At 43.6% G+C, this 16,706-nt stretch overlaps 1 protein-coding gene across 9 annotated transcripts in view; it reads left to right on the plus strand.

Annotated features, from left to right (window-relative positions):
* Positions 1–16,706, plus strand: part of DRP2 (dystrophin related protein 2) — a 66,941-nt gene that overhangs the window by 37,657 nt on the left and 12,578 nt on the right. For 8 of the 9 annotated variants that reach the window (XM_080651901.1, XM_080651907.1, XM_080651905.1 and 5 more), the window contains 13 exons: positions 1,525–1,688; positions 3,563–3,719; positions 5,162–5,282; positions 7,030–7,298; positions 7,690–7,836; positions 8,555–8,633; positions 10,377–10,437; positions 10,751–10,812; positions 11,839–11,913; positions 13,109–13,310; positions 13,533–13,618; positions 15,476–15,633; positions 15,966–16,132. In XM_080651901.1, the coding sequence (XP_080508027.1) occupies positions 1,525–1,688; positions 3,563–3,719; positions 5,162–5,282; positions 7,030–7,298; positions 7,690–7,836; positions 8,555–8,633; positions 10,377–10,437; positions 10,751–10,812; positions 11,839–11,913; positions 13,109–13,310; positions 13,533–13,618; positions 15,476–15,633; positions 15,966–16,132 (1,748 nt within the window). The remainder of the gene's footprint in view (positions 1–1,524; positions 1,689–3,562; positions 3,720–5,161; positions 5,283–7,029; positions 7,299–7,689; positions 7,837–8,554; positions 8,634–10,376; positions 10,438–10,750; positions 10,813–11,838; positions 11,914–13,108; positions 13,311–13,532; positions 13,619–15,475; positions 15,634–15,965; positions 16,133–16,706) is intronic. The other variant, XM_080651904.1, reaches the window with a different exon arrangement.

Below are 16,706 nucleotides of genomic sequence, written 5' to 3' on the forward strand. Positions count from 1 at the left end.
GGTCTGATCCTTTCCTCCACATCAGGAGAGAGATGGGCCTGGAAGCAGAGTGAATCCTTTGTGTCTTCCACAGCAAAGGAAAATAAGTCAGCAAGCGCTACTCTCTGCATGCCCCTCCTCAGCACCATGGAATGCCCAGTCCCACTCCTGCCATCCTTGCCAGCTTGGGAGGGCCCTCCTGGCCCCGGTGTGGCGGGCCCAGTTGGGAGTGAGCTGGAATTCCCTAGAGACAAAGCTCTGATTCACCGACTGAGCCCTTACATAGCCGCCCCCTCAAGATTCCTGGGGGGTCAGTAAACAAACAGGGTGACAGCTCCCACCTCTGGCCTGGCGAAGCTCTGCCTGCCCTCTCTGCAGGAGCCTGCTCAGAGCCTGTCAAGACTGCCTGTGGCTCACCAGGCATTGGGTCTGGATTCGTGCTGAGGGATAATCATGGAGCTGCTCCATCCTGCAACGGAGTCCCTGCAGCACAGGTAGTGTCAGCTCTTTGGGATGCAGGGTGACTGAGTTAAGAGTTTTGCCCCAGAACCTGGCTGCTCCCTCAGTTCCCTGTTAGTATGTGGCTGCAAGCTGTTATTTTAATGGTATGGTTGGTTTTCTAAATTGCCTGGAGAGTCTTGTGTGGGGAAGAAGTCTTGGGGAGAAGGAAACTAGACAATCTCAGCCACAAGCAGGACTGTGTTCTTTCCAGAGAAGGCAAGCAGGTGGACAGGCAGACAGTGTGTTTCCAGGGGCTTGGGTGAAGAGGCTAAGCTGAGATTTCCTCCTCCACACCCCCCCTTCCTCCACCCCCATTGCCCCTCTGGTTGAGCAGTCTTGACATTGTGCTGGAGGCAGCTAACTTCTTAGGGCTATTTGACATAACCCCATTCATCCAAACCCTACATTACCCCAAAGGGAAAGCAAGTGATGGGCTGTGGGCTTGGGTGCCCAAGATTTTGGCAGGCTCCATGGCTGGTCCTCTTAGCTGCCCACTCTGGTCAGAGTCGTTTGGAGGTCAGGATCCAAAATGCTTCTTTAGCCCTTTATAATTCCATGGGAGGTAAACAGTGCTCTTTAGGATGATTTCTATCCAGATTTCCTGACTATGGTGGGAAATGCAAGTGGGGAAGAAGGAGAGGGGCAGCCCCTGAGCTTTCTTTTCCAGAGGTTGGCTAAACGATGGGACCCTGAAATAGGAGCTTACAGTTCATCTTTATTTCTGTGGTTGCCAGCATTTGGGGAAATTCTGAACAGCTCTTACCTAATGCAAGGACTTCCAGGATCACACTTGGGCAGTAGTCTTGGCAGAATTTACAATAATAAGAGTAATACTGTAGTATTTAGCAGTCATATGTGACCGATCTATAACAAGAGTGGACCTTGCAATGAACAGAGCCACCGAGTCTTCCTTTATCTCACCCCAAAACATACCCTGGAATAAGCCCTTATCTTTCCTTGTTCACACCTGTCCCACCCTTGTCTTTCTACAGACCAGGGTGAGGCACACTCCAGGGATCATAGGATGTCTGTGTTTCTGCCCAGGTTAGAGCTGCTGCCATCTCCCCTGTACCTCCTCAGGATGGTGCTGGGGTTTTCTGCCTAAACACAAAGCTATTCAATGGGTCTGTTGGTACCTCTGGACCCCTGGAACCATCAGCCATGAATCTGTGTTGGAATGAAATCAAGAAGAAGTCTCACAACCTCCGGTAAGGCCTGTCCCCTACAAACAGGGGCCGTAGGAACCTGGCTCGGACAGTGTTGGGCTCCTTTTACTGCTGCAGCCTGTCATTCTCCTCTCAGCCTGTGTCTCACCCTTTCATTAGCCTAACTGTCCCCTTCTCTCCCCTTTCCTTCTCTGGCGCTGGAGGAAAAAACCTGGGTCGGAAATCAGGAGATTTGGATTTCAGCCTCAGGTTTAAGTAGCTGTGTCATCTTGGCTAAGTGGTTTGAGTTATCTGAATTTTAGCTTCCATTTATTTGGATTATTTTTAAGGAAAAAAATGGGTGGAGGAATAATACCTGTCCTACAATACCTCACAGTGTTGTCATGAGAATTCAAATAAGATATGAAAATGCTTGCTAAACCTAAAAGCACTGATATATAAATGAAAGATATGATTATTCCCTCCTCCTCCTCATTGCATAACTGTTCTCCATCTTGGTAGATCTCATCTTCTGTCTCTCCCATTCTTTCATCCCTCTTTTCCGAGGGTAGGGAACCTTTTTTCTGCCAAGGGCTATTTGAATATTTATTTGTGGGCCATACAAAATTATCAACTTAAAAAATTAGCCTGCTATATTTGGCCAGACTTTTAATTAACTCACCCCTAATGCCATGGCAGGACCAGACCAAATTATTTTGAGGGCCTTATATGGCCCTCGGGCCGGATGTTCCCCACCCCTGCTCTATTCCCATCCATTCGTTATTAACCCACCTAGTGCTCCGCAAACTGAGGACAATTCAGTAAGAGCTGGAAGGCAATTTCTATATCAGTTGTTCCTTTTTACCCTACCCCTAGTGTATCCCCCACCCTACACTTTTCTTCTCCACACTATATCATCAAAGTCCAAACCTGTAGTTTCTGGTAAGCTTTAGTGGGGATGAGACAGTGTGGAGAAATTGAAAAAATGCAGGCTTTGAAGTCAGATAAAACTAAATTCAAATTAAAACCCTATTAGTTACTTAACTATGTGATCTTGGGTAAATTACTTAACCTCTCTGGGCAATAGTAGTGCTTACCTAATAAAGTTGCTCCGAGAATTAGTGGAAACAAAAATGTAGGGAAAGGGCTTGACCCAGGTAATAGGGAGGCAATGCATCATTATTGTTGCCACCTAAGGGGTATGGACTCAATGACTGTGCACAGCCTAGGCTGGCCTCCAGCTTCCTACCACCTGGACCTCAGCTCATTGTTCATTTGTGGGGGAAGGCTGATAGAGATGATTATACAGTACACATTTTTAATATGCCATATGTTAAACCTCTAGCCTATGTTGCTATTATTTTTGGGACCCTTGGACCTCTTTTATTTGTATGCATCCTTGCACATGTGAGTGCCTACACTCAACCCCCTGACTTGCCCTTCCCACTTATTGCATCCTCCCCTGCTCAGAGGGCAGGCTCTGAGAAGCCTCTGTGCATGAGCAGTTGGCATGAGTTGAGTTCCTCTAGGGCAAGAGGGCAAGAAGACAGCTGTCACCTCTAATGCCCTTGATCAATTTTCTGCCTTTCATAGCCTGATGCTGGGCATGAGACTGATTTAACTGATGTCCACAAAGTGACAAGTTAAACCACTTAAGTTTGGGATACGTCTCCACACATGTTCCTACCCACTGGTTTTAGCAGTGAGCTCCATGTGGAGCTGCCTCTGTGGGTGAGTAAGAGATGGTCCAGTGGGTTTGGACTCTTCTAATCTGATGTAATTACTTTACCAGGCTCTGGACCTCCTCCTACTTCAACCAGAGTAACTCCCCTTTAATCTGTTTATATATATTAATGTTTCACATAAGTGTTTGGGAAAAAATGTTTTGCCACTTAAAAATAAGACTGAAAATCATTGGTCTTACCCATTGTGTGTAGTGCTCGCCTAGAGGCCTTCTCAGACCACAGTGGAAAGCTTCAACTCCCTCTCCAAGAGATTATTGACTGGCTCAGCCAAAAGGATGAGGAATTGTCAGCTCAGCTGCCCCTACAAGGGGATGTGGCCCTGGTGCAACAAGAAAAGGAGACACATGCGGTAGGTTCAAATTATGGAGGCCATGGTATGTGCCTCTCAGTCGTGAAGGGATTGCTTCTACAATACCCTGATAGAAGGACACTCGATCTCTGCTTACATACTTAAAGTAACAGGAAGCTGCATGTGGTCTTAAAGACCTATGGATAGCACTCCACAGAAAAACTCAAATCTTTCCTCTTTATATCTCCAATCAAATATTGATCTTTATATCTCCCTTAAAATCGTGCCATGATTTTTAATGGAGCCGTGGAAAATAAACCTAATATAACATAAAATGAAAAAAACACAGGATACAAAAACATATACAGGTGGATCTCAATTGTATAAAAATATATATATAGACGTTTGTACATGTATGCACACATATAAAAATATAAGAAGGAAATATATAAAAATATCCATAATGGTTAACAACTCTAGATTATGAAATTGGAGTTCTTTTTAGTTTTTTATACTTTTCTGAAACTTCTAAGATTTCTGTGACATATATTACCTTTATAATCAGAAAATAGCAACAGATTTCTAAAACTATATACAGATGCACTGAAAGAAATGATAATTATGTGACATGACAGAGATGTTAGCTAATGCTACAATGGCAACATATTGTAATATAAATGTATCAAATAAATATGTTGTATACCTTAAACTTACACAATATCATATGTCAATTATACTGCAATTAAAGTACATACAAAATGGAATATAACACAGCAAGAAAATAAACTATAATTTTGTTTCACAACATGGATGAATGTTAAAGACAGTATGTTGATTGAAACAAAAGATACAAAAGAGGATATACTGTATGATTCCATTTATATAAAGTTCAAAAGTGGAAAAACTAATCGGTGGTATTACAAGACAAAATAGTGGTTACCCAACGGGACCGGGGGGGGGGGGGTGTGGGGGGGGAGGGAGTATAAGATAGTGACCAGAAGAGGCCATGAGGGGCTCTTCTGGGCTGCTAGTGTAGTTCTGTTTCTTGATCTCAGTACTAGTTATAGAGATGGAATCACTTAATGGAAATTCATTGAGATGTGCACTTTTGATTTTTTTACTTTTCTCTGTATATTTCAATAAAAAGTTAATTAAAACCAATGTAATATTGCTCATTCTGGTTTTGATTTATCTAAGCCCCTTACAGGGGACTTTCTCAGTCTTCTGAAGAACCAAAATTCCCAGCCCCAAGTCCCCACAATTCTCTCTACCCTGTGGCATAGAGACACATTTCATACTACATAGATGTTCCAGTGTCACAGTTACTCTTTCTTCTGCCTGTAGGGAGGACTTTTTGTCAGGGTAGGCCAAAGGTACATGACAATGCCACAGGATCAAGTTACACTGAGAAGAAAGGTTGTCAATTGTAGAATGGAATGTAAAGTGATTGATTGACAGACTTTACTTCCCTTCCCTGTTGACTGTGTTGCTAAACTTCACAGGCATTTATGGAAGATGTGAAGTCTCGGGGCCCCTATATCTACTCTGTACTAGAGTCAGCTCAGGCCTTCCTGTCCCAGCACCCATTTGAGGAATTAGAGGAGCCTCGTTTGGAGAGCAAAGGTGGGTGGTCTTCCTCTCTCCCCGCTTCTTCTTGAACTATGAACACTAAACGCCTTCCTGCCTTCCCCAAACTCATTTTCTCAGCTGTTACTTAGGAGAATAGCTTTCTCTTAGGAGTCCAAAATTGGAAAGGAGAGAGTCATACTGCAAGAAAAAACAAAGAGAACAGGGCCTGAAGCAGGATACACCTACATTTGCCCCAAAGCTGTATGTGGCTCTGGAGTATCATATGAGGCCTTCTAATGAGGCATGAAAAAGAAAAAACAAAAGACTCAAATGCATTGAACTGACCCAGTTAATCCAAGTAGTAGTAGTGTCCTTTTAAAATATACTACTTTATTCCAACATAGAGAGAGACATGTGGCAATGCTCTAAGCAACCAACAAGTAAAAAGTTCTTTTTAAAATCTAAAAAGTTAGGTGATGACATTTGAGGAGAAATTTGATTATGACTTTTTGATACTGACCCTAGTGACTTCCGGCCCCTTTCCTCAATAGAGTGGGCCACTCTACATCTTCATATAAGACTACTGGGATCTGTGGTGATTAGGTCTGAGTGGTTGCCTGGAAGGACCCTTCATTAGTTGAGCCCTTTGCCAATGCCATTGACCCTCTAATTTCCTTGAACCCCTCAGTAGGAGGTTAGTACTCAATTTACTGTCCAATGGGCTTTAGATAGGACAAACTCAAGAGAGAACAGGACAGTTTCAGTTAGCCTAGAGTTTAGAAATATGAATTTACTTTTGAGGGGAGGTCTGAAGGAGGAAGAAGAAACCTACAGTTGGGCAAGTTACACTAACTTCTCTGGGGTTGGTCTTTCATGAAATGCATCCCTTCTTTGGATGAAAGTGGGCAGCAGACACTAATGCAAAATCACATTCCAGGGTTATGTAAATAGGACTCTGGATGGTTTGCCTTACTATGCCTCTTAAAATATTTTACTCACTATTTACCATGCCCATTTTTAAAGAATATGAGGAAATCCTCATGATATAATAGACGGAAAACAACATTATCTCTTGACTATGTTAGTGGATCCATGAACCTACACATGTGATAAAATCGCATAGATCTAAATGCACACATGCACACACACACAGTAGTAAAACTGGGGAATGCTGAAAAAAAATTGGTGGATTGCATTAATGTTAATATCCTGGTTGTGATAATGTACTATAGTTTTTCAAGATGTTATTGTTTGGGTAAACTGGGTAAAGGGTACATGAGATCTCTGTATTATTTCTTACAACTGCATGTGAATCTATAATGATTTCAAAATAAAAAGTTTAATTTTTATTTTTTAAAAATTTATTTTTATTGATTTCAGAGAGGAAGCGAGAGGGAAAGAGATAGAAACATCAATGATAAGAGAGAATCATTGACTGGTTGCCTCCTGCATGCCCCACACAGGGGATTGAGCCCGCAACCTGGGCATGTGCCCTGACCGGGAATCGAACCGTGACTTCCTGGTTCATAGATCAATGTTCAAACACTAAGCCATGCCGGCTGGGCAAAAGTTTAATTTTTAAAAAATCTGAATGTACAAAAGGAGCACAATCATGGGAAAATATGTATTTGAATGATTACAGATTTGTTTATGCAAAATGCATTTGTATAAATACATGCACAAATGCATGCCCATGGGTATACATGCATGCACATCTTACAAAGGGCTGTCTTTGTCTCTGTCTTTCTATGGGCTTCCCCTGACTGGTTCGCCTCACCTGTCTTCCTGCCTGCCTTTGCAGATACCTCTCCCAGACAGCGGATCCAGAATCTTAGCCGCTTTGTATGGAAGCAGGCGACAGTGGCTAGTGAACTATGGGAGAAGCTGACAGCCCGCTGTGTGGACCAACACCGCCACATTGAACGCACTCTGGAGCAGCTGTTGGAGATCCAAGGGGCAATGGAGGAATTAAGCACTACTCTGACTCAGGCTGAGGGAGTCCGAGCCACTTGGGAGCCCATTGGGGATCTCTTCATTGATTCACTCCCTGACCACATCCAGGCTCTTAAGGTATATAGGCCCCCTCGCCTGGCTACAGTCCACCCTGATACCTGACATTCCTCCCAGACCCTGACAATGTTCCTGCTCCTGAGAGGCCATTGTTGACCAGTACTACAACTGAGCCTACCAATTTATGTGCTGGATTTGGGGGCTGGTTTTGCTGGAGTCTCCTCTGTCATCTACTATCTTCTCTTTCTCTAATGTTTTCTGTGAGTAGGAAAGGAAGAGGATAAGGACAGTGGCCACCTACATCTTAGTCCTGTTACCCTAATAGGGAAGCACCTAGGTTGTGCTGTTGGATTAAAATCTTAGAGTGAAGATGGAGGAGTTGAGGTGAATGACTAATGGTTTATCTTTCCCACTATCTGTCCACTGTGGGACTTGGGCTCTGATTCCACAGCTATTCAAAGAAGAATTCTCCCCCATGAAAGATGGAGTGAAGTTGGTGAATGATCTGGCCCATCAGCTCGCCATTTCTGATGTGCACTTGTCAATGGAGAACTCCCGGGTCCTGGAGCAGATCAACATCCGGTGGAAACAGCTGCAGGTAGAGAACTCTTGAGTGAGCCATGGGGAAGAGCCTCAATATAACTAGGCTTGGGAGGAACTTCTCTAGGCCCAAAGGAAGTGAAGGTGCATTGAAATGGGACCTACATAGGAGAAAAAATGGTAGATAATTTGGGGCCAGGTAACAGGCTTTTCAACCTCTAAGCTACAGGGAGTACTTGAAATGAGGATCTGAGAGGAACCTGTCTAAATATGGATACTTAGAGTATACAGTGACAGACAAATAGTGATTGTGACCCTAGCTGTTTTGCTCAGTGGTTAGAGCTTCAGCCCATGGACTGAAGGGTCACGGGTTTGATTCTGGTCAAGGGCACATACCTCGGTTGCAGGCTCAATCCCTGGCCCCAGTTGGGAGTGCGCAGGAGGCAATCTATGTGTCTCACATTGATGTTTCTCTCTCACTCTGTCTCTCCCCTCCCCCCTTCCACTTTCTCTAAGAATCAATGGAAAAAAATATGCTCATGTGAGGATTAACAAAACAACAAAAAAAGAATGACTGTGGTCTGGAATTAGGGATGCTCATCTCTGACCCTTGGGAATGCTGTGGGAGAGCTAGCAGTTGGGTGATGGTGGGAAGAGCTGGAACCAGAGAAGAATCAGCCTATGAGGGAGTTCACAAAGATTTTCAGAGGCACCTGGAAATCCCACACTAAATACCTGGAATAAATCCACTCACTTTCTACCTGTTATTTCCATAGGTGTCAGTTGGTGAGAGGCTTAAGCAGCTCCAGGATGCCCACAGGGACTTTGGACCTGGGTCACAGCACTTCCTCTCCTGTACGTGAGACAAACTGGACTTTACTTAGTAGAGCCTCAGCCACCTTCCAGGAGATTCTACTGTTGTCCTTTAGGGACCTAGTGGGATCCCAGTACCTTGACATTCTAGGCACAGTAAGGATAAAGCAGTGTAGCATAGTGGTTAAAAGGATAAGCTCTCAAATCAGAGAGACCTAGGTCTGAGTCATAGTTCCTTGACTTAATAGCTGTGCAAGCTTGAAAAAATAGTTTAACCTTTCTGAACCTCAGTTTTCCCATTTATAGAAGGAAGTAAATACATTACCTAGCTCACAGGGTTATGGGAATTAAATGACTTTATTTTTTAACAATATTCATTGAGGGCCTACTGTGGACCAGGTACTCTTCTAGGCACTGGGACTACATCAGTGAATAAAACATAGGAAAGTCTTTAAACCTATAGAACTTAAATTCTAGTGAGAGAAGCCAGACCATAAATAAATAAGTAAAAACAGATATGAGGCAAATTGGTGACAAGTGCTATGGAAAAAAGTAAAGCAGCTAAGGGATGAATAGGAAGTGATGAACTTAAAGGGGGGAGGCATTGCAATTCTAAATAGAGTGGTCAGGAAAGGCCTCACTGAGAGTATGGCGATGAAGAGAAAACCTCAGGGAGGTGAGGGAATGAGCCATGTGGATGTCTAAAGGAAGAGCATACCAGGGAAAGGGAACAACAACTGCCAGGACCTTAAGGCAGGGGCATGCCTAAGTACCAGCAAGGAAGCTGGTATAGAAGTGAACAAGGAAGGGAGAGAGTGGGAGGTCAGAGTGGTGGCAAGAGGCCAGAGTACAGAGGGCCTTGTAGATTAGGGTAAGAACTTGGGATTTTATTCTAAATGGAATGCAGAACCTTGGAGGAGTTTGAGCAGAAGGATGACATGATCTGACTTATGTTTCAACAGAGTCAGAGTGTTGGGGATTGAGAATGGGAACAGGGAGAACTGTTAAGAAACATGTTGCAATAATCCAGTGAGGGATTATGGTGACTCAGATCAGGGTGGTAGCAGTGGAGATGTTGACAATATACAGATATGAAAATTAGATATGTACACAAAGCATTTAGAAGAGTATCTAGCACATAGTAGGAACTCAATAAATTTCAATGGCAGAACTATTGCTATTACAATCACTTGTATGTAGTTATACCTGCAGAGGGCTATTGTACTCAGGGAAATAGCAATGAGGAGGTTGGTCAGGTAACTTAGCCTCTCCAACCAGAAGATAAAGACATGGAGCAGAGAGGGACATCCTTTAAAGAGTTCCTCACCATAAAGAAATGGACAGTACCATTCCCCATTGTTCCACAGGACTAAGTAACTTGACCTTCTTGGGGAAGGGCTTTGAGCCCCAGGAGGAATGTAGGTTCCACTTCATATCCATAGGAGCATGCCAGCTGCCTATAGCTGAATGGATAGAAATGCCAGTCTGGTCGGGGAGAAGATTTTTAGGGTAACCAAAGTCAAGTATTCCTGTTCATGCCCTTGCCTTGCCTTTGGCATGTGAGGATATCAGTGACAACCTCTTCTCCTTTTGTTGCCCCAAGATCAAGGAGAGAAGTGTGTTTATTAGTTGCCCCACCCTTAGGGGCTGTTAAGATCTGGCAATGAGAGTCAAGCGTTCCCTTTGGGGTTTGACCTCTCCTTGGGATGACAGAGCAGGGGAGTCTCTAGGGGCCTGAAGAGCATTGGTGGCCAGCTTCTTTCTCTTTCTCTTCTTCCTTACCAGCCTCTGTCCAGGTTCCCTGGGAAAGAGCAATTTCACCCAATAAAGTTCCCTACTACATCAAGTGAGTGACCGTCTGAATCAGAAGTGGCTCAGTTACCTGCCCACCCCCTCCCTTGCCTGTCTTTTTCTCTACTTGTCCCTGTCACTCCTTATCTGTTTGAATTCCTTTATCCAGTCCAGTTTTTTCTCCTGCTCATCTCAAGAGCTCAAGATTCTACCTGGGTAAAGGTGATCCCTTGTGCTTTGGGATCTTCAGGGTTCAACCCTGGATCCTGCAGCTCCTTGCATCCAACCTATCGCTGAGTGGTGTGCGCATGTGTGAGGGGGGTGAGGGGTGGTGTGGCCCCTGGTGCTATTGATGCTTTTGTTTGTAGCCACCAGGCTCAGACCACATGCTGGGACCATCCCAAGATGACCGAGTTATACCAAACCCTGGGTAAGAATTCAGGGATCCTGTATAGGGTGGATATTCAGCTGTCTTTGCTCTATAAGAACAGAAGGGAATCCCATTCAACAAGCAGGTGGGGATGGAAGTGAGTGCCTTGTCCTTTCTCTAGCAGCCTCCTTTCATTTCCCCTATGCACCTCCCTCAACTGGAGGCTCTACATTCACCCTGGACCATTTTATTATCACATTAAAGAATTATGCTTATAGATGTAAACCAGATTTCCTTTGAAAGATACTGCCCAGGATGTAATGAATGTGACTCTCATGTGCCTTATCTTTGGCTACTAACAGACTCACCATGAGGTTGCAAATTTTATTCATGTTGATGTATGTGAATTTAGTTCATTTATTTAACTGCTAGACTGTCCCATTGTATATGCCACAGTTTCTTCATCTAGTCTATTGTTGATAGACATTTGGCTTGTTTCCAGTTTGGAGTTAATAAGAACAGTGCTGCTGAAGAGCTCTTGTGAATGTCTTCTGGTACACATATGTGTGTTTTTCAGACTACAGGTTTAATATTGTTTCACTGTTATGACAAGCATTTTAAAAATTGAAACAGATTAGGAAATATGAAAGAAAGTGCTACAAAACTTTAACAAGAGTCATATCTGATATTAATTTTATGTTTTTACTTTGTAAAATCTAGTAAGGTATTGTTTCCTGAAATGTTTGGTTCAGTTATTTATACATGCTCACATGAGTGTATATATATTGGATCATGATGTAAAATGAATTTCTCACCATGTGCCTTGGGCAAAAATCATTTGAAAATCACTGATCTGGATATATAACTGGCTGGGTTGTAGGAGACCTGAACGTTCAATTTTACTGGCTAATACCACATTGTATTCAGTTTACACTTCTACCAGCAGTTATTCATCCATATCTTTGATAACACTTGTTATTGTCAGACTTTTATCTTTTGCCAATCTGGTGGGTGTATAACGGTATCTTGTTGTGGTTTTAATTTGCATTTCCCTGATCTGAGTGGGTCTCTTTCCATTCTCTGCAGCTGATCTGAACAACATTAAGTTCTCAGCTTACCGTACTGCCATGAAGCTACGCAGAGTTCAAAAGGCACTACGCTGTAAGTCTCCCATAACACTTCCTTTATGGCCTTCCCACTCTATTTCTTCCTTTCTTCATTTGTGGGCTGTTTCCCACTTTCATCCTACCTTGGGCAGGGTTGTTGATTGACTTGGTGGGATACCCTAAGGCTGGGATATCCTGGCTGTTGACACCTGCTCTTCCAGGGCCCTTCTATTCTCCCAAAGTCCCAGACTTGTTTCCAAATTAACCCACAGCTATCCTCTTCCTTGTCTCTTCTTCCCCATCTAACATGGATAATCAAGTAATTGTTTTATGGCAGGAAGTATCCCAGATGATGGTTTGGAGCCACTGAGGGCTTGTGTTCTTTTTAAAAAATATATGCTTTTATTGGTTTTAGAGAGAGAGAATGAGAGAGGGAGAGAGAGGGAGAGAGAGGGGGAGAGAAGAGGGGAGAGAGAGAGAGAGAGAGAGGCTAGAAAGAATCATTGATGGTCTTTCTCCTTCACACCCCCTACTGGAGATTGAGCCAGCAACTTGGCATGTGCCCTGACCAGCATTCGAACCTGTGAACTCTCAGTGCATGGAATAATGCTCAACCAACTGAGCCACACTGGCCAGGGTGGGGCTTGTATTCTTTTGTCATCTTGGGGTGATTGGATGTAGTAGCAGATCTGTTGAAGCATATGCCAGTGGTTAGGGGACAACATAGTTGCAGATATAGTGTGCTTTCTGGCCTTTCTCAGAAACACTATTTATTCAATCTTCCTGGCACGTCTGGCTAGGCTGCTTCCAACATTGGGGGTAATTATAAAGTTCTCCTCAGGTATGTTACACTTACCCAGGCACACTTGAGCCTTCATAACTGGTGACTAGGTTATCAGGACAAAATCTATGGATAAACCTATTTATAGTTAAAATATGTATAAAGACAGAGAAATTTAAAATGGATTTGTCCAACAAAGGAAGTGAGTTTATTCATATCATACCATCTTGAAACTGATGTCAAAGAACATATGGGTATAGAAAAATTTTGGGTTAATTTAAGGGGCCTTTTGCTGCTTTCCCCTTCCTTCTAATGAGTGTCTTGGTAAAGAGCAAGCTTGTGTCATACTCACAAATGGTTTGTCTGGAAATTGAGTTAAATTTGGTGAAGCTGGTAGCCTTACCTCCTTGTCTAGCCCCTGGGGTTCTTCTTTTGGCTATATTTTCTCCCCCTCTCCTTTTTTTCTTAGTGGACCTGGTCACTTTAACCACAGCTTTGGAGATCTTTAATGAGCATGATCTTCAGGCCAGTGAGCATGTGATGGATGTGGTGGAGGTCATTCACTGCCTGACTGCCTTATATGAACGGCTGGAGGAGGAAAGAGGCATCCTGGTCAACGTGCCACTCTGTGTGGACATGAGCCTCAATTGGCTCCTCAATGTTTTTGATAGGTAAGGGCTTGAAACCCTGGCAGCCTCCAGGATGAAATTAAATAGGACATCTGGAGTGGACCTGGTGGGAAGGGGTTGCTCCCATGGTGGACTTGGACCCAATTCAGCTTGGGACATGGTTAGCACAGAGCCCTACTGAAGTCAACTCTGTGAGGGAAATGACTGCCAAGACATTAACCCTTTACATATATTCATGTTCTCAGTCTCTTCTTTTAAACCTAGTGGTCGCAGTGGAAAGATGCGGGCATTGTCCTTTAAGACTGGCATTGCATGCCTGTGTGGCACAGAAGTGAAGGAAAAACTGGAGTGTGAGTACAACTCCAAATTCTGGAAGTGGAGTAGGGTGGAGGGAGAGGTGTGGCGGGAGGAAAGATGGTATAAGACAAGCAGAAGGTAGGTCTTATGACTCAGCAGAGGACTACTCAGGGTCCCTTGTGATACTTTTTGGTCCAGGCTGTTACGAAGAACCTATAATAGCCAAAGGCCAAGATGGGCTTAAGGCCTATTTTTATTGCCAGTATCACTCCAGTGGGTTTGGACTCTTCTAATCAGATGTAATTACTTTACCAGGATCTGAGTTAGCATCCTGGGGTACTCAGAGCCCATATTTTATAGTTCTATTTCCCTATAGCCTATAAGGCTTAGCCCTCTCCAGTCTGGAGCTCAAGCCATGTCACACATTCTACTGGAGACTTCCCACGTGGATTACATGGGCAGGGTGCAATAATCCCCATTATTGGGCAGTGCACAGTATGTAATTCTGTATTTTTTAACCTCTCTGGTATATAGTACCTTTGTTTCCCGCTCCATCTTTTATCTTTTGTACAACATTTTTATACTTTTCTACAGCAGCATCCTTAGTTGTCAAGTGCTTATGGTTTATTAACCACTGTACTAACTGTGGTGAGCGCTAGGTTCAATTAAACATGGTCCCTGCTTCAAGTGGTTTACAGTCCAGAGGAGGAGGCAGAAGTACACAGAAAGCAATTTTACAGTGTTAATTAGACTTATCAGAACGGTAAAGGATATGTGCTATATCAGGTCACAGAGGAGAAATGACAGCAGTCTGGGAAAAGGTTACAAGGAAGGAAACCTTTCAGAGCATGTCCATAGCTATATTACTTAGTTCTCCCAACATTCCTTTGAGTTGGGTGGACAATGATTATTTATCTTCATTTTACAAGTAAGGAAACTACAGTGTAGAGTCTCATGACTTACCTAAGGTTCTGCAAGCTAGTCAGTAATGGACCCATTATGAAAATCCAGGCCCTCTGTCTTCCATGTTTGTGTGTTTTCTAAGACTTAGGTGAGGAATGAAGCAGACAGACAGTAATCTTTGGAGGGGGTTTTCTAAGGGAGAGTTCCCACAAGAGAAGATATAGCTCATATTCAAATATAAGTACCACCATCTATTCCACAATCACTTAGAGATAATTCTTAGATGATCAAATGCTTTGAATTAGTTCCCCTTTTTATTTTTTTAAAAATATTTTTATTGATTTCAGAGAGGGAGGGAGAGAGAAACATCAATGATGAGACAGAATCATTGATTGGCTGCCTCCTGCAGACCCCCTACTGGGGATCGAACCTGCAACTCAGGCATATGCCCTTGACCAGAATCAAACCCGTGACCCTTCAGTCCAGGAGGCCTACGCTCTATCCACTGAGCCAAGCCGGCTAGGGCTAGCTCCTCTTTTTAGATGATCCATGCCAGTGTTTCTTCCCATTTGTGTGGATAATTGAGAGAATACTGGAGTATCAGACTACATAAGCTAGGGCAGACTAGCTGTAACTCATGTGCAGGCACACCTGAGCCCCATACATTCTCATCTTGCTTCTTAAGAATCTGTTTTCCCAACAGTATTATATCTGTGTCTGGCACTGCTCTCACACAGCTTGCTCTCTGTCTTCATCTTTCTACCCTCTCTTTCTGATGTACTCTCTCTTTTGCCTGTCTCACTTTTACTCTCTGAACTCATAGAATGCTATTTTCAGAACTCTTGAGCTTCTAAAAGGTCAGGGATGGGCCTCTAGGTATTCCAGTTTCAAAAGTCATTAGCTAAGTCTATGTGCTCTTTCCCTGTCTTCTTTTTCTACTCTCCCCTTGCTCATTCTCTGGCCATTTCTGCATTGGGGTTGGCCATGACTTATGGTGGGGCCAGCAGACCTCTTCAGCCAAGTAGCCAACTCAGGCAGCCAGTGTGACCAACGCCACCTTGGTGTCCTGCTTCATGAGGCCATTCAGGTGCCCCGTCAGCTGGGGGAAGTGGCAGCCTTTGGGGGCAGCAATGTGGAGCCCAGTGTCCGTAGCTGCTTCCGTTTTGTGAGTATGGAACTTGGGAGGATGGAAGGGAGGGTTTATGGGAGGGAGGGTGGGGAGAAGGGAGGGAGGACTAAGAGCTAGGCTTTTGATCTGAACTACTCAGATGTAAGGGAGTTTTTTTGGGATGGAACAACAGGGCAGAGGGTTCTCTGGGCTTTTAGGGTCAAAGTCCTGCCAGAAAGGGTGTCAGCTCTACTAGGACAGGACAGAAGTAGTCACCTCTGGAGAACAGACCAATCCAGGTCTTGCTAGTTATCCTGCTCCTCTGAGGACTGCCATTCTAGGGACACTTTGGGCCTTAGTCATTGCCATTGGACTTCTTGTTTCTCTAGAGCACTGGGAAGCCAGTCATTGAAGCTTCGCAGTTCTTGGAATGGGTCAACTTAGAGCCCCAATCTATGGTGTGGCTGGCTGTTCTGCATCGGGTCACCATTGCTGAGCAAGTGAAGCATCAGACCAAGTGCTCTATCTGTAGACAGTGCCCCATCAAGGGCTTCAGGTAAGGAAAACAGTACCTGATGGAATGATAATAATTGTAAATAGGCCATGTTGCAAATAAGTCATATATTTTAAAAATGTAATGCATAATTATATAATTACAGCTAATCTAGTGTACATTGGTATGTATTGTAATTCTATTGCACAACATTTAACATTTTTAAAAATCGGAAATATTTTCTTTAGTTTTAGTTGTATTGTGAAATATTCCAGACCTACAAAAATGTATAGAGAAGCCAAAGGGGGTGGGTGAGGGAACAGCGCAGAAAGGGAAGTAATTTGCTTGTGGTTTCCCAGGGAGCATTAAGTAGAACTCAGAAGCCCCAGCATCCTGACATAAGAATATCTATGTACCAAATGGTATGCTGGCAAATGGTTCACAACTGACTCTCCAGAAAGCAAGAAAGGAACCTAATTTTTAGCATTTGCTAATTTCCATGATGTAAATACTCCCATTGTGGCCGATGTCTAGCTACCCACAGGAAACTGAGGAGAGATGCACAGTTGCACACTATTTATAGTATTTCCACCATGCAGATCCAATAGACATAAACAACCTCATGAGTTTTGAGTAT

This window comes from Plecotus auritus, assembly GCF_963455305.1.
Source record: "Plecotus auritus genome assembly, chromosome: X".
Classification (NCBI taxonomy): Eukaryota; Metazoa; Chordata; class Mammalia; order Chiroptera; family Vespertilionidae; genus Plecotus; species Plecotus auritus.